The 23,005-nt window shown below is 33.6% G+C and overlaps 1 protein-coding gene across 4 annotated transcripts; it reads left to right on the forward strand.

Annotated features, from left to right (window-relative positions):
• Positions 1–1,328: 1,328 nt before the first annotated feature.
• On the forward strand, positions 1,329–22,347 carry LOC133677261 (tRNA ligase 1). Of its 4 annotated transcripts, XM_062099177.1 has the most exons (27): positions 1,330–1,735; positions 1,812–2,159; positions 2,280–2,330; positions 2,625–2,707; positions 2,958–3,057; positions 3,495–3,573; positions 4,028–4,151; positions 5,979–6,085; positions 6,458–6,586; positions 6,979–7,043; positions 7,162–7,326; positions 7,529–7,689; positions 7,807–7,838; positions 8,415–8,575; positions 9,456–9,535; positions 10,107–10,172; positions 10,269–10,558; positions 12,202–12,309; positions 13,353–13,450; positions 14,484–14,544; positions 15,583–15,659; positions 15,766–15,837; positions 15,928–16,004; positions 19,237–19,317; positions 20,114–20,216; positions 20,377–20,535; positions 21,772–22,347. In XM_062099177.1, exons 1-27 carry the CDS (start codon positions 1,589–1,591, stop codon positions 22,162–22,164), a joined length of 3,417 nt encoding a protein of 1,138 aa, XP_061955161.1. In that variant the 5' UTR covers positions 1,330–1,588; the 3' UTR covers positions 22,165–22,347. The 4 variants fall into 4 exon arrangements, with proteins under 4 accessions (XP_061955163.1, XP_061955161.1, XP_061955162.1 ...); XM_062099178.1 differs by lacking the exon at positions 1,330–1,735 and having other exon boundaries at positions 2,143–2,159; positions 2,280–2,337; XM_062099179.1 differs by lacking the exons at positions 20,114–20,216; positions 21,772–22,347 and having other exon boundaries at positions 1,329–1,735; positions 20,377–20,529.
• Positions 22,348–23,005: the final 658 nt, after the last annotated feature.

Genomic DNA, 23,005 nt, shown 5'->3' on the forward strand with positions numbered 1-23,005 from the left:
ACAAATTAAACTAAACGAAAAAATTAATTAAAAAGAAAAAAAAAATCTTGGTTAACTCGTCAAACTAGGTTAACTCATCAAACTCGAGATCCGTGTCATGAAAATCTAATAATTAAATAAAAATATTTAACATTAACAAACTAAATTAAACAAAAAAATTTCATTAAAAGAAAAAAATAAAAAAAAGACAGCTCAACGTTTCATTTACTTTTTAGTATATGTTATAATAATAATAATAATAATAATATATTAATAATGGGATTGCGTTTGTTTCTTGAAAACTGGTTTTCAGGAAACCATTTTCCAAACTTTCCTATTTTGTTTGCCATTAGAAAAGTTGGTCAAGGAAAAACACTTTCCGGTCAACGGAAAACACTTTTCAGTCAAAGAAAAATTTGGCTTGGTTTTCAGAAAAGTGTTTTCCTTTTATTTTGGGCGGAAAACACTTTTTTTGAAGTTGTGAAAAATTTAGAAATTTCATATTATTTGCTGATTATATCAAATTTGGTCCTCAAACTTTTGATTGCTATATATATATATATATATATATATATATATATTTTGTTTTGAATATTTTTTTTTCAATTTCATCCCTTAGAATTTAATTTTTATATTAACTTTGGTCCTCATTTTTATTTTGCTTTTCCCTTATCTTTTTTTAATTAAATTTTTTTATCTATCAAATTTGGTTCTCATTCTTTTGATTGTTATTTATTTTATTTGAAATAATTTATGAAATGTTAATTATTATTATTTTAATTTCTTCATCTTTCAATTTTTTATTTTTTATTTGATCTCTATTTTTTATTTATTTATTTATTTTATTTGAGATAATTTATGAAATTATATTTTTTTTCAATTTCATTCTCATTTAACTTTTTAATTTATAAGATTTGTTCCTCATTATTTTAATAAACTTGAAAAAAATAAAACATTAATAAGTTATTTTCCAGCTCATTTTCTGTAACATAACCAAACACTGGAAAATATTTTCTAATTTATTTTTTATTACACTACCAAACATCAAAAAATACTTTCCTGGAATTTACTTTTCCCAGAATTCACTTTCCAAAAAGAAATTATTTTCCAGCAAACAAACAGGATTTATATTAATTTTCATTATACTACCAAATATAAAAAAATAATTTAATTTTTTAGAATTTATTTTTTTAAAATTTACTTTTAAAAAAAATACTTTCTATCAAATAAATAGGATCTAAAAGGCATGGGAAAGTACAAACCCCCCCCCCCCCCCCCCCATCTTTTAAAGTATCTATAATAAAATGTATATTATTTTAAATTTTGAATATATATATACATGCCCTGAAACCAGAAACCAGACTAATAAGAAAAATGGAACGCCAATTGTCAAAGTTATGAGAAGTGGCAATGTTCTTTCCCCTGCTACCGATCGCAAAACCGATTACCTTAGCTCACGAGGAGAAGGTCTTGTAAACAAAAATACAGCGCCGCTTCAGCCGCTCTTACTATTAAAACCCTCCACCACGCTCCGCCGGCACATCCAACTCTTTCACCGCGCCAATCAATCACATCCACTCGGTCTGCTTTGAGTTCGTTTAAGCGGCTGATGAAGCAGAGGATCCTCTGCTCTCGCATTTTCACTCTCCCTTTTTATTCTACAAACTTCATTCCTGTTCGAGCGTCCATATCCATAGCTCGCCTTTTCACTCTCCCTTCCCTTTCTCTTTCTCACCCCAATATAATCATGCCTCAGGTACACACAAATCCCAATTCTATAATAATTGATAGTGTTTTGTTTATACTAGTTGGATGAATTGGGGTTTTTGCAGAGAGGACAACAAAAGTGTAAAGCCGAGGCAGATACCGATAAGGCGGCTTCTTCTTCATCGATGCCAAGTGCGGTGGCTGAAGCAGTCACTAACAGAATTGGTGGGTTGAGTATAATAGCTGAAAACGAAGTACATAAAACTATTTCGAAGCCTAAGTCTTATCAAACAATTGCCAATGCTGATGTTGAAAATGTGTCCGAAACAACTCCAAAAAGCAGTGCAAGTTTGAGCAAAATATTCAAGGGTAATTTGTTGGAGAATTTTACAGTGGACGATTCGACCTATTCACTTGCTCAAATAAGAGCCACTTTCTATCCTAAATTTGAAAATGAAAAGTCTGATCAAGAGGTACTCTTGCTGATTTCTCTCTTTTGATTCTTTGTTTTCATTTTTTTTATGATTTAGATAATTTGTTGCTTGTTCGTCGCAGCTTTAACCAATTTATTTCTTCCACTTTGATATGCGCAGATTAGGGCCAGGATGATAGAGGTGGTGTCTAAAGGGTTGGGAACCTTGGAGGTAAAGGGTCTGTAAAACCTTTGTATTAAAAAGCTGTTGACTTTACACGCTATTTTCTGCCTCTTTTGTCTGTTTTAGCAAAACCCACAAAACCCACACATTATGGAATTGACAACATTCGGCACTTTGGACTGGTCATGAAGTGAAAATCCTTCAAACTTCAGTTAGATTTTTCCAGTCTTTCGTAGATATTATCTTAATCCAGAATTTTGGCTTATTGTTCTTCGGATGTTTTCTTCTAGTTTAGTGATATGCTTGACTGCTTGGCTTTGTTAGTAATGGCCTTTTCCACAGGTAACTCTTAAACATTCTGGGTCACTTTTTATGTATGCGGGTCATGAAGGTGGAGCGTATGCCAAAAATAGCTTTGGGAATGTGTATGTGCAAAATATCCTTCACCCTCTTCTCCTCTCTCCCCATGTCTAGCGGTTCTAGTGTACTGTTTTATCAATTTTATACTGGTGCTGTTTATTACTCGATTGCTCATCTTATTATCTGCTTTTGCTTAATTGGTGGGCAGGTGTGTTTCATGCACTGACTTTACCACATTTTTTATACTCCATCATCAATGGTTACTTTTACTAATTGCATAAGATGTAGCTTGCTGAACATAGTTTTCTAATGTAGATACACTGCTGTTGGTGTCTTTGTTCTTGGACGGATGTTTCAAGAGGCATGGGGAACTGCAGCTGGAAAGAAGCAAGTGGAGTTCAATGATTTTCTTGAGGTAATACTAGAAAAAGATTTAGAATGAGCTAAAAATGGAAAAGAGAATAGATTCTTCACGCCCCCTTTTGACCTGTTAAAAAAAAACATTTTTTTAGTCAATCCTACGTTGTTTGATGATAATTACACAGTTTCTGTTTCTCTCTCTTCTTCTCATCATTTATGTTCCCTTTTGTCTGTGGCATTTATGTTTATGAATAATGCTTATATCAACAATTTTAAGCCTCCATTTCTTTCCAGCTTTCCTTATCTAATTACAATGCTGGTTTGCTTGCTGATTTCTGATTCCTCATCTGGTTCAACGTTTTTCCTAGTGCATCATCTTTCTACTATTTGAGCATAATTCCTATTATCTTATCATTATATTGTGGCTCACCATCAAAACAGTAACATTAAGGTGCACCTGTCAGAACTAACAGTATCATTTCCTCCATTCAGATAAACCGCATGTGCATATCAATGGAACTAGTTACTGCTGTTCTAGGAGACCATGGGCAACGCCCTCGAGAAGATTATGGTAGTGTGCTTCTTCTGAATTTTTTGACTTAGAATTTCCAAGAATACTTCACATGATCTTTAAGACACCTACTTCCCATCATTATTCTTTTATAGAATTCATTGCAAGTTTGAACTTTTATTAGGAAGTTATTATTTGATTGATCTGGTTTGGAGTGAGAGCATAAGTTTTATGGTGTTGATTGGATGGTCAAAATTTGGTATTCATGGTTTTATTATGCCTCAGATTTTGGCAAGGAACTTCAAAAGAAGATGAATAGTGGGTGCAAATAATTGCGACCTTGTCATTATTATGGAATTGGCAGTGTGATGTGTACTTTAAAATTGAATTGACAAGTCAGATTATTGTGAGGACACATGTTTTCCCTTCTCCAGTATGTTGGCTACATTTAACTAACTCCTTTGGGCTTGTGGAATTTCTTTACTAATGCTTATGTCCTGTGTTCTTGCTGCAGTGGTGGTGACGGCAGTCACAGAACTGGGCAATGGAAAGCCAAAGTTCTACTCAACTCCTGAAGTGATTGCCTTTTGTCGGAAATGGCACCTTCCAACAAATCATGTTTGGTTGTTCTCAACAAGGTAATGGTCTGGAATCTGTATTGTTTTAGTCTGTTGTAAGAATTGGTTTAATATAGTGATTTATCTCTCAAATAATGGTTGTTATAGCTTTGATAGAAGACAGTCTCTGGAATTCTGAGATGTGTGTGTCTTACAATTTCAAAGCGGTTGGAACAGTTGAGGAAGGGTCAGAATTAAGAAATGTCATCTGATTAATCTGGGTGGAAGGAAGAGAATCAGATTTTGGAATAGAGTTCAAAGAGGATTTACATGAGATATCACCAAGGGAGAATTATAGATGAAATTCTTATCGATCAAAAGAGTAGAAAGATTAGAAAGAAACCAACACTGAGCAAGGATGGGGCACTAGGACTCAAGCAATACAAAATACGATTAATTTGACCAATATAATGTCCATAAAAAAAGAAAATTACCAAACTTTCTTTTGTATGACTGGTTGATTTTGGTCAAGAAACTTCATCCGTCCCTCCACTTTTGAGGTCCCTGCAATGTTGCTATGGATGAGCTGTAAGCCAGCATGGGTTTTCTTAACTGAGAATTTCCTTCATTGGGAAGCTTTTCATCTTGTGTATAGGAAATTTTCACAGAAGCCTCAAAATTGAACTCTTAATTGAGAACTGAAAGAAATCTTAAAGCACTGCATTCTAAGTGGTAAACTTAAATTTTCCTTGCTGGAAGAAATTTTGACAGTTGATGGCTGAAAATTTTAGAAATATGGCTAGACATTGTGTAAAATGCTGAAACATACAACCAGATGGCTGCATCAGACCTTTTTCTTCTATGTAGCTGCCTGGCTGGTTTCTGCAATGGAAGACTTGGTACAAAGAGGAAACTTTTTGTCTGCCCTTTTATGATCGCTAAATCAGGCATTCATTTTATTTTCTGGTTATGCCACAATAGTTTCATTATCTTCTGTTTCTATTTTCTTTGTTCCTTTCCTTTTTTTTCAAGTTATGTTTAAGATTAAGGAAATTACAATAAAGAGAAGTTTAAGATTAAGGAAATTACAATAAAGAGATTTCCTGGAAAAGGGAATTGTAGGCTGGAAGGATTTCCAAGTTTTCCAATTTACTTTTAATCTTATCTTCTAGGCTAACTTTTTTTTCTTTCTTTCTTCTCAAAGAGGGAATTAGGTTTCTTCAGTGTAGAAATGCCATATAATATCTTGTCTTGAGTACCAGAATTACACTTATTTTCTTTTATTGCACATGGTAAAAAGAAAGTAAAAAATAATCTCTTTATACTTGTTTGGTTCTTATTTTTCTCCAGAAATGAAGTTTAAAATCAGATCTTGTAATCTAGCTATCTACGTTTCAATTTTATTTTCTTGGCAGACTTCTTATTTTTCATCTTCTCAAAGAAGAATTAAGTTCTCGCCAGTAAAGAAATGCCATTGACATTTGTTTTGAAGACCAAAAAAATACTTTTCTTCTTTCCTATTTAGGGTGCATCTGACACAAGAAACCAAAGGAAAATCTATTTATAATCTTTTTGTAATATTATTTTCTTTCTGGAAGAAAGTTCAGATCATCGTAATTTAGCAATATAACTATTATGGTACACTGGAAGGATAACGGGAATTTTTATGCACCACTAGTCTTGGTATCATTAAATCCACTAACGTTATAAATGGCTACTGTTGGAACAGTCATTGAAAGAAATTGTTGAGTACTTTATTTTTTAAGCCCCAATTAATGTTTGATAAAAGGTAACTCACTTGAAGAAATTTTTATTACAAGTGACTTTTGAACTGCTCAGTGTGTGAATATGTCATGAAAACTAATTGAGATACATTTCTTAATTTATATATTTACTTTGTTAATCAAGGAAATCAGTGACATCCTTTTTTGCGGCCTATGATGCATTGTGTGAGGAAGGATTGGCAACAACTGTATGTAGGGCTCTTGATGAAGTTGCTGATATATCTGTGCCAGGTGGAGTTTTAAAGTAGAATGTGCTTCAATTATGTTGTGATTTTAGATTATTGAATTATATGTGAACTAATAAAGTCAGGGATTTTTGAAATTTCTCTGTTTTCCACTGTCATGAAATTGTGCATGAGGGATGGTTGTGGGAAACAACATAATTTTTTAACAACAGATGAAAAGGTGAATGGTATACATAAAATCTCTGCACTGTTGGGATGGAAGGGTGAGGTGTGCTTGTGCTCAGAATCAATTATTGATAATTCAGAACAAACATCTATTTTCATGCTTTTAAGTTACGTCATAATCCATGAGAGTTGAAAATGTAATTTAACTAACTTAAGATATTGATAGCAGTAATCAGCTTTTATGGTTATCCAGGTTCAATAGACCATATAAAAGTGCAGGGTGAAATTTTGGAGGGTCTTGTGGCTCGTATTGTTGGTCATGAGAGCTCAAAGCACATGGAGGAGGTATTGAGAGAATATCCTCCTCCACCAGTTGAGGGAGGTATGACGCTTTGCCTTGTGTACTGTGTTCACATCTCTTTTTATTTTTTATGGTCATTTGGAGACTCTTAGTCATCTTTTGATTTACTTACTGTTCTACTTTTTGAAGTTGACGAGCCCATAATATTTTTCATTTAGATGATACTTGTGTATCCTACTATGGTCCCTACAGTTTTTGACATGCATTTGGAGACGTGTATAGACATAAAATGCTTGTAATGGACCCATGCCTATCCTCATTTATTGGTTCACCATTTTTTGTGTCTTTGTTGAAAGGTCAATGCAATGCCCTCCCTTCCCCTTCTCTACCCTTGTGATCACTGCACAGACACAATCAATGAAACTCACTTTTTGATATTTCGGAATTACATCTAATTTGGTTTTATACTCCAGCTGGCCTTGACCTGGGGCCAAGTCTAAGGGAAATCTGTGCTGCAAATAGGTCAGATGAAAAACAGGTGAGTCAGAGTTATATTCAACCTGAAAAAAAAAGCATTATATTTGCTTTAGAAAATTAGATTGTAAAAGTAACTTAATTGAATGCATTGCTGTTTGATTTGTGAAACACTGCTGCAGCAAATAAAAGCCCTCCTACAGAGTGTTGGCTCTTCATTTTGCCCTAACTTTTCAGACTGGTTTGGGGTTGAATCTGGTGAGAGTCATTCAAAAAATGCCGACAGATCTGTTGTCTCAAAATTTTTACAAGCTCACCCTTCTGATTTTTCTACCACAAAGTTGCAGGTGAGGCCATTCAATATTATTATAAAATGTTGCTTCATAATTAATTTTCATGCTCTCAAAATAATGCAATCCTTCGGGACATTGTTGACTGCTATCATGGTTTGTGAATTAATTGAACTTTTTTGTGGAGCCAATATAGTGTTAAAAAGCTGCATATGATACTGGTTTCTGAAGTTGTAATTTTAATTCTTGATTGATCTAGGAAATGATTCGTTTGATGAGAGAAAGGCGTTTACCAGCTGCTTTTAAATGCTATCATAACTTCCACAAAATCGGTTCTGTATCTGTTGACAATCTTTTCTATAAATTGGTCATTCATGTCCATAGTGACTCTGCTTTTCGGCGATATCAAAAAGAGATGAGGTTTTTGTTTGAACATACAATCTAAATTCTTGTTTTAAGATCCTTAGTTTTTCACAAATAACGTTTGCTTTTATCTTATTATCCATGCTGCCTAATTAAACGATTTCCATGCTGTAGGTACAATCCGGGATTATGGCCATTATACCGAGGTAAAACTCTCGAATCTTGTGAACAAGGACGATTTAACTTTTGGTTGCATTCCAAAATTTCAGTTGTAATACATATCTTTTATTATTATGCTTATATGAAGTCTTGTATTTGGAAATGTTTGATGAGTTGCATTTTTGTAAGAATGCTATCTGATAGTGATTTAAGCATTGTTTAGATGTGAAGCAAAGTACTCAAATGTTTCCCAAGACATATTAGAGAATATAACATAATTGACGGTGCAAACTTGGATGTTCCAAACAGTATAAAGGCCGAGAAATACATGAGTTAATCAAGATGCAATTTTATATATATAAGCCCCATTGCCAATTTGTTATGCTCAATAACTGAAATGAATCAATGAAAGGGGACAAATGTCTGGTTGATACTTATAAAAATCTCTATATTATATGAAATGTTATCTCTCTCTCTCTCTCTCTCTCACACACACACACACACACACACACACACTCTATTTCTCATGTGGATTTGTTGGGTTTTTAGAGGATTGGGGGAAAATGGGAAGCGGGAGCTTATGAGTTATGCACAGTACTTCTAACACCTTTTTATGGATGTAGGATTTTTTGTTGACATTAACTTATTCAAGGCTAATAAGGAGAGAGCTGCTGAAATTGCAAAAAACAACAACATAGATGGAAATGTTAATGATAGAGCAAAAGATGGTTTAGCTGATGATGATGCAAATTTGATGATCAAACTGAAATTTCTTACTTACAAGGTATGTGCTCTTCAACATATTTTTATTTGATTTAAATTGTATCAGAAAGTATAAAAGTTTTGTTCGTGTTTGGAGGTTAGAAACTTGCAAAGCAATGATGCTTTTAATTATATATTTTTGTTAAGTGCTGCATTTGTTTGTTTAATTTTTTAAAACAGATAGATTATCACAAGGATTTCTACAAACATTTTTTTTTAATTTATAAAACTTACAGAATAGCTCAATTATTCCTCTACAAAAATCGTAGAATTTATCAATTCAATTTTAGTAATTTTTCCCCTTTCTCCTCAATGCACTTTTCCTTTCTGGTTATTTTCTTTGTATTTTATGAAGTTGCTTTTCTTTTTTAAATTGGCTTAATACTAATATGGTGCCTTTACTTTTCAAGAACAATTTTGTACCTTTTATCTCTACTTTAAATTTATTCAAGCATAAAAAAATATAAGAAAACATTATTAATGAATGTTTTTCCAATTTAGGAAACAGTGCTCCCATTTAAATCTGCATTGAAAATAAGAAAAGATGAAGAGAGATTAGGAAGATGAACCAAACAGGCTCAGCGTGTCCTTAAAAAAAGGGATATATGGAAAATCTCTTTTAATATTTCTCCATTTTTTTTTTCAGTAAAACTTGAAGAATCAAACTTTTCTAAGCTATACTGAAAAAAAAATTATGTTCTTGATAATTAAATTTTCCACAAGTAAATGTAAATCTGCTATATTTGTGGACATGTGGATTCATGTAGAATTTGTAAGCTTATTTAAGCAATATGGTACTGACTGGAGGAGAACTCAATAATGATTTAGAGTTCTATTGGCTTAATGTGATCTCAATTGTGATGTGCATCTGAATCTTGTTTTCTTTCTTTCTTTTAATGCAGTTGAGAACCTTTTTGATCCGCAATGGCTTGTCAACTCTTTTCAAGGATGGTCCATCTGCCTACAAGGCATACTATCTAAGGTTAGTTTTGTTCTAATTTGCTGTAATTTGTGCTGGAAACTTTGCAAGTGCATATGCTCCCATATGTAATTTGCATTAAAAATATAGTTAATTGCTGTCAAAATCTTTTGGATTCAATTGAATTCTTAAAGATTTGGGCCCATTTGTCTTCATGGTTTGAGCTTGCTGCATCAGAAATTCCTATGGTGCGGGAAACTAATATTTCTTTCAGAATATGTACCAATGAGAATCTTTACTCTCTTCATTCCTCAGTCATACTCCTCTAGTTATAATCATTGTTAGCCATTGACTGCTATGCATGATTGTAATAGCTTCTTTATTATCATACAGCTATGTTCAGCGCAACTGTTTCATGCAATTCTGAATGTTATGACTTACTAAACATCATAATACGGATTTGGTGTGTGATCGTGCAGAATGGTGCAAAAGGATGCATATAGCCTACCCCAACTAGTTTGGGATTGAGGCTTGGTTGTTTTTGTTGCTGCTTCTGTTTGTACTGCCATAAATTTAAATTTTAAAGTTTCATCCCCAGATTGTTCACCAAAAATCTATTCTATATATTTTACAGGCAGATGAAAATCTGGGGAACTTCAGCAGGAAAACAGCAAGAACTCAGCAAGATGCTAGATGAATGGTACTGTGAGAAGTACCCTGTAATCCCTGATGCAGCTTATTCTTTTCATACCTGGTATACATGATTGGTGAATAGAATCTCTCCCTCAATGTTCAGGGCTGTATACATACGAAGAAAATGTGGAAAGAAGCAGTTGTCATCTTCAATATACCTGACTGAGGCTGAATCTTTCCTTGAACAATATGCAAGTCGAAGTCCAGAGAACCAAGTTTTGATAGGATCTGCTGGAAGCTTTGTTAGGGCGGAAGATTTCATGGCCATCATAGAAGGAGGTAGGGACGAAGAGGGTGATCTTGAGATGGATAAGGAGGTGGTGTCCCCAAGTCCTATTTCCTCATTCAAGGAAACTGTTCAAAAGGATAAGGGTTTGATTGTCCTCTTTCCAGGTAAACATACCTCCCTATTAGAGGTTTAGCATGCAGTACAATTTTTTGTGGTCACTTATGGGGACCACTTATTTAGCTAATAGGAGATCAATGGGATTTCCACTGATTTTTCACAACTTTATAGTTTTGAATATCTTGGAGGCAATTAAAAGAAATTTATCATGATATTGTTAGTTTTCTAGTTTTACATCTCTCTATATTTTTTCAATATGGAGCTATCCTTGTGTAGCTCTTTAAGTTACATGTCAGGAGCTAAGCAATTTCACTGAAGTTCTTGGTGTTTTAATTTTTATTTCATGTTAGAAAACTGTATACTTTAGAAAATTCAACTTTCAAATATAGAAGTAATTGTATTGTATATGTGGAATTTGATAGTAATTAACATTGTTATGTGTGAGGATTTTGCAATCCTGTTACATTAGAACCTGGTATACATTTCTAGCTGTTGACATGCTTCATTGCTGTTACACTTAAATGTCTCAATCATTTTATCATTTTCTTACAGTTACAGTTTATGTTCCGTGCATCATAGTTGTAAAATCTTACTGTCTTAGGTTGGGATTTATGTACAATTATTATTATTATCAGTAAATTATTTTCTTAGTACCTGATGTTTCGGCATATGGTTAAATTTTAAATCTGATGCTTCTAGAACCTAAACTCGGGCGCCAAACAGTTTATTTTTTCCAGAACTGTAGTCCTATTTGAATCCCACATAAGAACCTCTGACATTTTTTGAGAATTTGAAACTTGTGTTCTTGAAGAAGGACCTTAGTTTTGAGTTCAAGGATTCTGGAGCAAGTTTATGTAGTGCATGGGCTATTGTTTAATTTTTAAGTCTTAAAAATTTCATGAACTCAACTTTAGTTGCACTTGAATAAAAAATTATGAATACAATTTTCTGTATTTGAATGCAAGGATTCCAAGAGCAAGTTTATGAAGTGCATGGGCTAATGTTTAATTTTTAGTTTTTAAAAATTTCATTAACTTGACTTTAGCCGCACTTGAATAAAAAATTATGAATACATTTTTTTGTATTTGAATTAAAAATAGGAATTCCATTAATTTCTAACTATTCAATCGCTAGGGTCATATGTATTTTTTTAATTTTAAGATTCTTATTGAAGAAATTACAAACATAGTAACCTGAATGTAATAAATATGAAGTTATAGGGATCAAATTGTAATTTTTCATGAAATAGGTGTTATCCAGCTGTTGTGCTCTTCTTTCACCCAGTCCTTTGTTGACAGCTGGGCACCTCCATCACTGTTGCCTAAGATACCCAACTTTTAATGTATTAATTGTTAAATTATTGTTCATGTATTAAGTTAAGGAGTGCATGTTTTTCTTGCAAATTATACTGCATGCTTGTCTAAATTATCATACATTCTTTAGTGAAATTTCTTTTAAATCCTTATTTTAGAGACTATTGCTAAAATTTGTTAATGACTCATTCACAATATTGTGTCTGCAATTCAAAACCATTGTCTTTCATTGACAATCTTTTGAATGAAACTTGATGTTTACCTTCATTGCATGCAATCCCTTTCATTTGTACTCTGTAACTTCTATTGAGATTGCTTCTTTATTCTCTCATAGTGAGGGTTCACTTTGTTGTATGCTTTTGAATTTCTGTTTCCAGGAATTCCAGGATGCGCTAAGTCTGCACTTTGCAAGGAATTACTAAATGCCCCTGGAGGTCTTGGAGATGATCGCCCAGTTCATAGTTTGATGGGTGACCTTATTAAAGGTATTTGATTTTGGGCAAATTTTCCTTCAGTTGATATTCAGTGGGATTGGGCTGTTTGTTTATGATATTTGCTTTACTTTTTTATTTGGAAGGATGGCTTATTCTCCATCAAGATTTTGCAATTCCTTTCTCTATTAATACAATTTTCTTTTATCTTAAAACATTGTAATTAATTGTTTCTACATTATAATTTTTGTAAACTAACCAGAATTTAGCATCAATTGAATCCTCCCTTAAGGTGGATCCCCAATCATGGGGAGAGATAATGTGGTAAGATCTTCTTGATTTCAAAACTTCTGTCACAGCTGCTTGGAAATCCTTCTAGCATGAATGCGTTAATGTATTATACCCCAAAAATCTGATATTATTTGTGATTCCTTTGTTTTTTTTTTTTTTTAAGTTTCAAAAATTTGAGAGGTGGTGAGTTTTAGTTTGGATAACAGTAAGTTAATACTATGGAAGGAAGCATCAATTACGTGTAAGATAAGATATTTTCTGGAACAGGGAAAAAGAAATCAGAGAAGGAAAAAACAAGACAATCAATACAACAGGGTAAACCCATCTGACAGAAGATACATTAAAGAGCTTAATCTAAATGCCCTGAAAGCAGAACCATGCAAATAGGTCAAAAGTCCATCCTGTCCACAATAGTTGCTTTCAGAGAGGCATTCCAAGATACAAGAGTTCCAGTCTATATTCTTCAAAACTACTGCAAAAGAAGCATACTTTCATAAATTAAATGACCAATACTTTATTTTACTAAAAGTATTCTTTGTTATTATGGAATTATTAAAGGTCAAGATGTCTGAAGGAAAAATTGCTCTTGGAACATTAGTTTTCCAAAATGGATGATTATGGAGGGAAATGAGCTTGAATTTCCTAATAAGAATACAATATCTTAACCTTTAGTTGATTGCTATGGTTGCTTCTCTTTGTTCATGGTTATAGCATTCTCTTTAATTTCCAATATTTTAACCATCATTCTTAAAGGTTTGCTTTTTTACTTGTATACTTATTAATTTATATTTCATTGCTTTCAACAGGAAAGTACTGGCAGAAGATTGCTGATGAGCGGCGGAAAAAACCATACTCTGTAATACTTGCAGACAAAAATGCACCCAATGAAGAGGTTTGGAGACAGGTAATCTGATTTAACTTGATTACAAAAATTTAGTGGAAAAGGATGGAAGCAGTTTCATCCTTTGTTATTTTTGAGCTGGCCAAGAGGGTGCTATTTTGTTTTGGCATTCACAATGGTGTGGGAAGAATCTTTGAAGATGTAGTTTCCTGAACATTTCAGTTGGCTGGAGACAAAGATGTTATATGGAGTTTTTCTTTTGAGATTGTGGCTTTGCCTCTTTAAAAGTAGCTTTTGGCAGGATTGCACCATGTTTAGAGATGGAATCTTTTGTAGAAATTCTTTGAATTAATCATTAGCACCAAGGGTAATGTGGAATAGAATAAGAAGGTGATTTGCAACTTTACTGAAGGTGGCAAAGTCCAGTGTTAAATTTTGTTACAGGCTTTGTTGATATTTGAAGGTGTTTATGAAGGACCCAACTTTCCTTGGAATTCTATATGGAGGACTAAACCTCCATTTAGATAATCTACAACTTAGGGAGAACTCTTGAGTCTAGATAATATTCAAACTACTAACATATATGTGAATAAGTATTTTATGCACCAAGTTCATTTGTTAATCATTTGCTTTTACTCTGCAAAGTACATAAGCTTGTATAAGTTGTGGTATATGGGACTACTGAGTTCTCATTGGGTACGGCAGAGTCAGTTGATTGAGAATTAGTGCTTGGAGTGGTCGTGCTCTTTGTACAGGAAAAAAGACACACCAAGCTGTGCATTTTTAGCAAAACAATACCTTGAGTTGTGTTGGATGGGCAAAAGAAGAACATTTGAGGAAGAGTTTGCTCAACTCTGTTATGGAGAGTGCTTAGACTTTATAGATAATTTACATTGCATTTAGTTCAGATAATCTTTAGTTAGTGATCTTACTGCCTGTTTCTTTTCCTCCATAGATGGGCAGTATCTTGTTGGTTCCTATATTAGTATATTTTTGCGCCTCTAAGAGAGAGAGTTACTGAAACAATGACTGCATTCTTTGTTAATTGAATTTCAAATGACATGCATGTCTTATGATAGGCTTTTCTATTGTTCAGATCGAAGGCATGTGCCGGAGCACCCAAGCCTCTGCTGTTCCGGTCATACCTGATTCAGAAGGTTACCGTTCCCTCTTGTACCAATTATCTTAATTTTTGCATTCCATCTGTAGTGAATAGTAAGACTTCAAATCATTTCTCTGTCATTATTCACTGGTAAAGATTTAGCTGGATGCTTATTTGTAATTGTATTCTTAGTGGGCTGCTATTGTTTCTCATGATGGTTTGGTGAATTTCATTTTTAAGACTACAAAGCTGTGAAATCAGAATGCGCATTGAATTCTTGGTTAAAACCCCAGATTTAGAAAGCTCTCCACTGATATGGTTATATGCATGTTCTTCCTTTTAGATAGATTCTAGTTTTTAGAACGTTAAATGCCTTCATGTCTAGGATAAATCATTGCAACTGATTGAATGCTCTGGTATGGCCCGCAGAAGCATTTTTTTATGTTTTTGGTTTGTTGTTTTATTGAGTGGAGCATCTTGTGCTCTAGCCTACTCTGAAAGAAAATAAAAACTAGTCTTGTTTTTTCATTCTTCATAACTTTTAGTTCTTTTATAATGAGTGCTTGCTCAAACTTATAAATTTTTCTTTTGAAGATAATAAAATTTTCAATGTGTGCTAGCCATTTACCTAGAAATACAAATTGCAGTGAATCCCATCAAGTTCATGTAAAATGGGCTCTGCACCTTTATCTTTGCTCTGTGTATCAGCTACAATACTTCACTGTCATACATGTTTTCAATAAACTAGGACATTCAAGTGCTTCAATACTCCTAATCTTCTTCGAGTATTACTTTCAAATGGTCAATTCAACTTGATCAGGAATGAAAGTATATCAGTCAGGGACTTTAATGTAATTTTCATGTTTATAAGCTTATACTTTATATAAGCTGGAAGGCACCAACTTAGATTACTCGGCTATCAGATCCTCTCAAATCTCTCCTCACTTTACATATAAACTTAAGCAATCAGATTGAAAGTTGTAATCTTTGCTTTTGATTTTTCATTGTAATTTATTTTTCATATTGTTTGTATTTAACTAATAATTTCTTTTTGTCAGTGATTAATGTTTCTTCCTCGCTGTTTACTTTTCAGGGACGGATTCAAATCCATTTTCTCTTGATGCATTAGCTGTTTTCATGTTTCGTGTGCTTCAACGTGTTAATCATCCGGTACATGCCATTTATACTCCTTTGGTTGGTAAATTTACCAGACCCAAATGTAAATTATTGTCTCTCATCTTTTTAACACATTCCTCTTTGCTTTGGACTTTTAAAGGGGAATTTGGACAAATCATCTCCAAATGCTGGTTTTGTGCTGCTTATGTTTTATCACCTTTATGATGGCAAGGTATTGTTTTATGTTGGCATGGTCTGGCCTCCGGGTGTTCCAGCATTTGAATCATCTTTTTTTTATCATCTTTTCCTTTCTCTTTTTCAGAACCGCACAGAGTTTGAGAGTGAACTAATAGAACGTTTTGGCTCTCTTGTCAAGATGCCATTGCTGAGACCAGATAGGTAAGAAAACTTGAATGTGAGATATTTGGATTCTCCTATATTGTTAATTATCTCATCTTTCAAATTCTGGTTCTTTCTTTTCTTTTCTGTATCTCACTTCTATTATTAAGGTCACTGCTCTAATCTCAAGTATTTTCTTTTTAGAAGTGAGGTTCTCCCAGTTTGTTCATAACTCAATGTCTTGTGCCCTTAGGCATGCACCATCTTCCTATAATGAATGTCCAGTGGTTTCATTCTTCTAAGTTATCATCCTCATGATAAGAATCAGACATATAATTCTCGCATAATTTTCACGTTAAAAATAATCTGTTGTAAAAATTGCATTATTTTTATAAAGAATCAGCAACTCCAGCTCAAAGCATTTGCTTTAATTCATTTGTCTTTCATGTGGTAAGTGATCATCATTTTCAAGGTTTGCCCAAGAAGTTAAAAATCCATTACAATTTACATCTCAATGGCAGATAGCTAGCTAGTTTAGTACAATAACAGAAAAACTAAATGCCTTGATAAATGCAGAAAATTCTTTACAGACCAGGTAACCTCTATGCACTAGAGTACACAAATATCAAGCATATACTTCTCTTGTTGGAAAAAAACACTAACAAAATTACATATTAATATCTTGCAGTACCTATGTAGCCTATCTCTATACTCGTATCAAACATGCAAATGTTTCACTTTCCTCTTGTGATGCATAAGCAGAGTCCTCTATACTTGCAGTTGAAGTAAAGAGTCTAGAATTCTAAATTAACAAAAACTAATTTGGGAGGGAAAAACACTGTTCACATTGAGAGAGATTAACGTTCAGTGTAATAGTTTAATGATGGTTTTGCTCTTCACACAAAAAATCATTGAATTGGCTATTGTGGACAGTGTTGTCTTTTCACAAGGTTCATTAATTATTATTAGATTGGGAGACTACTTGGTCTTTTCACAATTCTAAAGTATAGTAAAATGACTAAAATATTATTGAAAGCAAAATTTTAAAACTAGAAAAAGAGGCCTTTTGTATTTTCAACCTGTTTGAGGGGTAATTTATAATCAAGTTGATTGAGGAGTAATTTAATATTTTAATAAATATAAAATATAATTAAACAACCAAAAGTGGATGGCGTGTATAACCTATTTGCTAGCATGTGGGAGGCCCCGATGGTTTTATGGTGGCGCATGCGGTGTTAACCACCAGCAAAAACTTCCTTTTGTTATGTCATTAGAATTGTCGTAGAGTCTTATTCCTATTGGGATGGTGCATGAAAGCAGTGGTGGAACGGTTTATCGTTGGAGGTGCTTTTCTTTTTCCCTCTTCTCTCCCCTTGAAATTTGTGCTGGACATTCAAAATTTGTATTCAATTTCATCATTTAATCCTAATTTGTGATGTTATTTTTTTTTTCAATTTAGTTCTCATTCTTTTGATTATTTTTTGGGTCTTTATCAAATTGATTTTTCTTTTCAATTTCACTGTCCAATAAAACATTTATACTTGTCTTCCAATTTATTTATTTTTATTTCGATTTGATCCCTATCCTTTTAATTGCTCTTTTTTTTGGGTTCTTTTGTATTATTGATTTTTTTTTTCAATTTCATCCTTCAATATTTGATTAGTTAAGAATTGAACTTCATGGTTTTTTTAGATAGGTCACTTCCAGTCTAACAAGCCATGTCGTGGATTTAAAGAGTTAATTAGGGTTGATTTTTTTGTTTTTTTGTTTTACCGATTTTCATTTTTTATTTTATTATTTAGCATTGATTTTATGAAAAGAACGAGCTTTGTGATTTTTCTCGTTTCCTTTTCTATTAGGCTATCATGTTCTCATGATTTGGATTTCAAGTTTGGATGATTAACCAGGGTTGGCTCGACTTTTGTTACCTAGGTTAAAAGTTTGTTATGCTAACTCGGGTTTACTCATTTTGTTTTCCCGTATTTAATGGCCGGGAGTTGAGTTACATCCTTTTCCGAAGTTATTGTGATTATTTTTTTCAATTTATCTATTTGGTGTCATTGTCTATTATTTTATTATATAATTAAAATAAAACCAACTTATTTGACCTAGTCGGGTCTATGACTTAAGTCACAATTTTTCTTCCTTATTTGCGACTCTTAAACTTCATGTTTTAAGCAAAAAATATTATCGAGCCTTGCAGCATAAAGTAGGTCCATATAAAAGAACTTGCTTTACATTTAGATGAACAATAAAGTAGGTGCATGGCACCCAATTAAAGTAGGTGCTTTGCACCCAATTAAAAATTTTATCCTCAACCTTTTTACTAATCAACTGAGTTGTTTTTAGACTAGTCAAGTCAGTTGGGTAACGTCAAGAAGACTCCTACACAGTTTAATTTTAAACTCGAGCTAGGTGATAGGGTTTTTTCTGTCAATTTTGTTTTTTTTTTTTCAATTTCACCCTTGGATTTTTTTACTAGTCGGGATATTTTTAGATCGACCAAGTCAACTAGGTCACATTAGAAAAACTCCAACACGATTAATTTTAAACCCGGGTTAGGCAATGAATCGGGCCAGGAGCTTGCAAAGTTGAACTGTTGGGCCGAATTTAATAATAATACCAAATAGTTCTCTATGTCTTAAACATTTTTTGTTATTTTCAAAATAAATTTTAATCCGACCTACAGTATAACATGGATATGTGAACTCCTATCGTGCTAACATTGTGGACAATGCCTGGTATGTGCTGACCGAATTATATTTGACCCAATCTTGACAAGCCTTGAATAACAACACCAGAAAACAAACTGTCCTTTGATTGTACCTCTGTCTATATTTAACAGTGAATTGTGAACGAGAAGAAATCTAATTGCACAAACTTAAATGAATTAGAAAGCTAAATATCCATAAGCATGAAGAGTGCAGTAGTTTCATGTCTATGTAGAATGTTGACATTTGAAACTAATGGAACCTTGGAAATAGCAAAATGGTGAAATACAATTTTGCACTGGAATGCAATGTCTCAATCAGAGGTCTTAAGTTGGATTGGAGTTGGCATAAGATTTTCACAAGTAGCCCAGCTTCGTGACATCTCCAAGAGTGGGTTTTCAATACATTAATGATTTCATATTTTTTCGTAAGACAATTACAGATGCAGGCTCTTTTTATTGTTTTCCCCATTTTTGTGTTCCCCTGTGTTTGCGTTTGTTTTACAGTTATTTTAGTTTCATTTACTTCCTGTACTTTGAATGTTGAATCTTTTGTTTGGTTTTTTGCCTTTTCATTTGCAGGAGTTCTCTGCCAGATCCAGTGAGATTGATTCTAGAAGAGGGGATAAATTTATACAGACTGCATACTGATGCACATGGAAGGTGTGCATCTATAATTTGTATAATGCCCAGATAGTTTGCTTTATGTTATGCATAGTAGGATCTATTTGAGGCATGGCATGCATTTATATTACTCATTGCTCCTCTTAGATGCATGCATCATGGAATTTCTAACTGACACCTATAATAAGAAAAACTGAGCATTAAGAGACAGAACTCTTCTTTTTGCGAAGTTGCTTGGAATAGAATAATGAATTAAAAACAAAGTATAAATTCATTGATTTTTACATGTGTACTACTTAAACACCAATAAATCTTTTCCGCAAATTAGTTTCTTCTAGTTGTTAGCACCCCACCCTCGTTCCCCAACACCACTTTTTCAGGATCTTATCCGGTGTTGTCTCATCTATTCTAGCAACTCCTCTTGCACCAATTTAGACAATCATCACGTTGAACTCTTATTTGTTGTTGATTACAATGAGTTATCGCTATTTTATCTGGAAGACTTAGTGTTGACCAATACTCCATTATCAGTAAACAGAATTAATAAACTATGTAAGAGTAAAAACTGTCTTTCATTCTCTGGTGAAGAGTTCCTATTTTTGCCTGATGCTGTAGTTATCACAGCATTCACGTCACTTCTTCTGTCAACTATTACCAAAGGGCTTCTAGCATCATTATTAGTTGTCATCATTATAATAATGACAGGTGACCTCAATAATAATGTATCTAACGTGCAATAGAAAGTACATAATAAGCCTCTAATCAAAAATATTTTCAACAGTTATCTCATTTTGAGTGAGGATAGTTACATTTTTGTTGTTTGTTCTGTGCTTAGATTGGAATCCACCAAGGGTTCATATGGAAAGGAGTGGGTTAAGTGGGAGAAACAATTGCGTGAGATTTTAATTGGTAGTGCTGAGCACCTAAATTCCATTCAGGTTTGCATCTTCTATTTTGTCTGTGCTTGTTATCTTTGTTGGGTCGCCAAATATTATTGACTGGAAATCACCATCCGCCTCACCTTTCTAGGACAGAACTCAAGCTCCAATGAAATAGCTAGTGCACTAATTAATTTCTTCATAATTTATATCCATCCAGGTTCCATTTGAGTCTGCAGTAAAGCAAGTGTCAGAACAGCTACAGAATATCATCAAAGGAGAATACACTCCACCGAGCACAGAGATGAGGAAACTTGGCACAATTATTTTTGCTGCTGTCAGTTTGCCTGCTACAGAAATCTCCAGTCTCCTAGATAAGGCAAGCATAAAGTTGTGTTGTTATTTTCTTCTGAGTCTCTCTGTTAAGGGCACTGGGTTTGTGGTTTAAATGACAATTTTTAGTTCCTAAAATTAGACAACGCTCACTCGTATGCATAATTAGATCTTGAACTCTAGTTTCATTACAAATGTTTTCATCATTCCATCCTTTTTCTTCAGCTTAAATATGAAGGGCACTGGGTTTGTGGTTTAAATGACATTTTTAGTTCCTACAATTAGACAATGCGCACTCATGATACCTGTTAGGAATGCATAATCAGATCTTGAACTCTAGTTTCATGACAAATTTTTTCATCATTCCATCATTTTCTTCAGCTTAAATATTCACCAATAATTGTGCGGGAGTGAAACTTTAGTTTTTTTAATCATCCGAAGCTATTTTACAAAATGGGTGCTATGCCTTCCATAAAACTGTGGTGATGTGTGTCGGTTATTTACCATGTAAACCTAAAACACCCTTTGTAGGGCTAATTGAAAAACCAAATAAATATACCAGAAGAATTTTTTCTCTACCCAATCGCTGTTGTAAAAATCACACTGCTAAAACCTGTTACGCCTCTCCCCTTTAGTGATCTCTGAAAAAAAATAAAGGAAACCAGAGTTTTATTTAGTTCCACGATGCAGAAAGGAATATATATAAAAAATTTTTGCAATGAAGTTGGAAAAATTGGACAGAATTAGAAAAAGGATGTTAAAGTGAAAATTCTATAGTTCTACTGGAGGGAGTTAGTTTAATGTGTGAGCATTGACATTCAGGGACTGGTATCTGTTAAGGTTCAGACTTTGTAATTAGAATTTTAGATGCTTGTACGAGAGGCTGGAGGGAGTAGTTTTTTAATAAAGCCTGTGAGAATCTCATTGTCCAAGTATATGCCGAATCAAGTTTAAAAATGAAGTAAGGCTTGATATGCTGCGTAGTGAGACAAATCAGATGGGTTCCCAACTTCAGTCCATTTTTCTGTCGGTAGGTAATAATAAACATAACAAAAGCTATATTTGGAAGCTCATATAACTTCCTCCTTATTTCCCCTGTGTTTCTTCTCTTTCCCCTTATTCATCCATGAAGGCTTTCCTTAATGAAAAAAAAAAAAAAACCTGCCATTGTACAAGTCATACTAGACTATTTCTATCTGGAATTTGGCATTCTCTTTCTTTCTTTTATGGCTGTAGAAGCTATAGTTTCTGGTCTAACATTGACTTGTGTCTATTGAAATAGTTGGTTGAGAACAACCCCAAGGTCAAAAGCTTTCTCAAGGACAAGGACATGGAACACAACTTGAAGAAGGCTCATCTCACTCTTGCCCACAAGCGAAGTCATGGCGTTACGGCTGTAGCTAGTTATGGGCATTTACTCCATCAGAAGGTCCCTGTGGAATTGACTGCCCTTCTTTTCACTGATGAAATGGCTGCTCTAGAAGCGGAAGTTGGTTCTGTTGATGGTGAAAAAGTTATACCCAAAAATGAGTGGCCGCATGTTACCATATGGACTGGAGAGAAAATTGCGGCCAAGGAGGCCAACAGATTGCCTCAATTGCTTCTGGAGGGGAAAGCAATTCGTATTGAAATCAATCCACCCTTCATCATATCTGGTGAACTAGAATTTTATTGAGTTCTTTGATCATTCTTTTCCTGAAGTATACTGGTCGTGGTAAGGTTTTGATTGCATTTCTGTAAAAAATGAGTGCGAAAGTTCTCACAAAATTTTGTAGGAAATAAGGGTTATACAACTTGTAAGAATAACAGTGTAATAGAATTTGTTATTTATGTGTCGTGCCATTTCTCGACTTCTTTATGCGTGCTAAGCCATTCTCCGGATCATGATGACTAGTTTTGTTATTATGTTCGCTATTTCCTGGTTCAGTCTCAACAAACACAACTAGTCGGGTATTTGCGAGAGCAAAATGATGTATACTGCGGCAAGTCCATTAACTTAGCCAAGGTGATGTATATAGACTAACAATTCATTTTATTGCAGCTCTTTTTTGCCTCAAGTGAATCCGACTCTTTAGGCAGAGGTGGTCATGCTAGGAGCGAACTCTGAACATTATGAGAAGCCTTGAATGCGACAACTCGCACCAATGCTTTGTCACCAAAAAATAATTTACTATATAAACTAAAAGAGGAGTACTCTCACAAAGCACTAAGAAACCCCTAAAAAAAATTTATTTTGATGGATTAGACTTTTATGCTCAAGTAGTTTTTTGAGAGAAAATAATTTTATTTTTTAGATATTGAAAATAAATATGTAGTAAAAAATGAGATTGCGAACCTGTTTTTATTGAAGGATTTATAGGGATTTTATAGCCTATAAGTCTTGTCTTTTTGTGAAGATAAGGGGTTGAAGTGTTATCTTGCTCTTATAAGACTAACAAGAGAAAATATTCCTGACACATGCATTAAATAAGGATAAATGTTTTCTATACATCATTAATAAAGGATGAATGTCAGGT

The sequence above is a fragment of the Populus nigra genome, chromosome 17 (assembly GCF_951802175.1).
Source record: "Populus nigra chromosome 17, ddPopNigr1.1, whole genome shotgun sequence".
NCBI lineage: Eukaryota > Viridiplantae > Streptophyta > Magnoliopsida > Malpighiales > Salicaceae > Populus > Populus nigra.

Excerpts from the sequence above, each read along its gene's own strand:
- LOC133677261 (XM_062099177.1), top strand. The coding sequence starts at position 1,589 with ATGAAGCAGAGGATCCTCTGCTCTCGCATTTTCACTCTCCCTTTTTAT. Across the intron at positions 4,152-5,978 it reads GTTTGGTTGTTCTCAACAAG|GAAATCAGTGACATCCTTTT; the intron begins GTAATGGTCTGG and ends TTGTTAATCAAG. Across the intron at positions 7,690-7,806 it reads CGATATCAAAAAGAGATGAG|GTACAATCCGGGATTATGGC; the intron begins GTTTTTGTTTGA and ends TCCATGCTGTAG.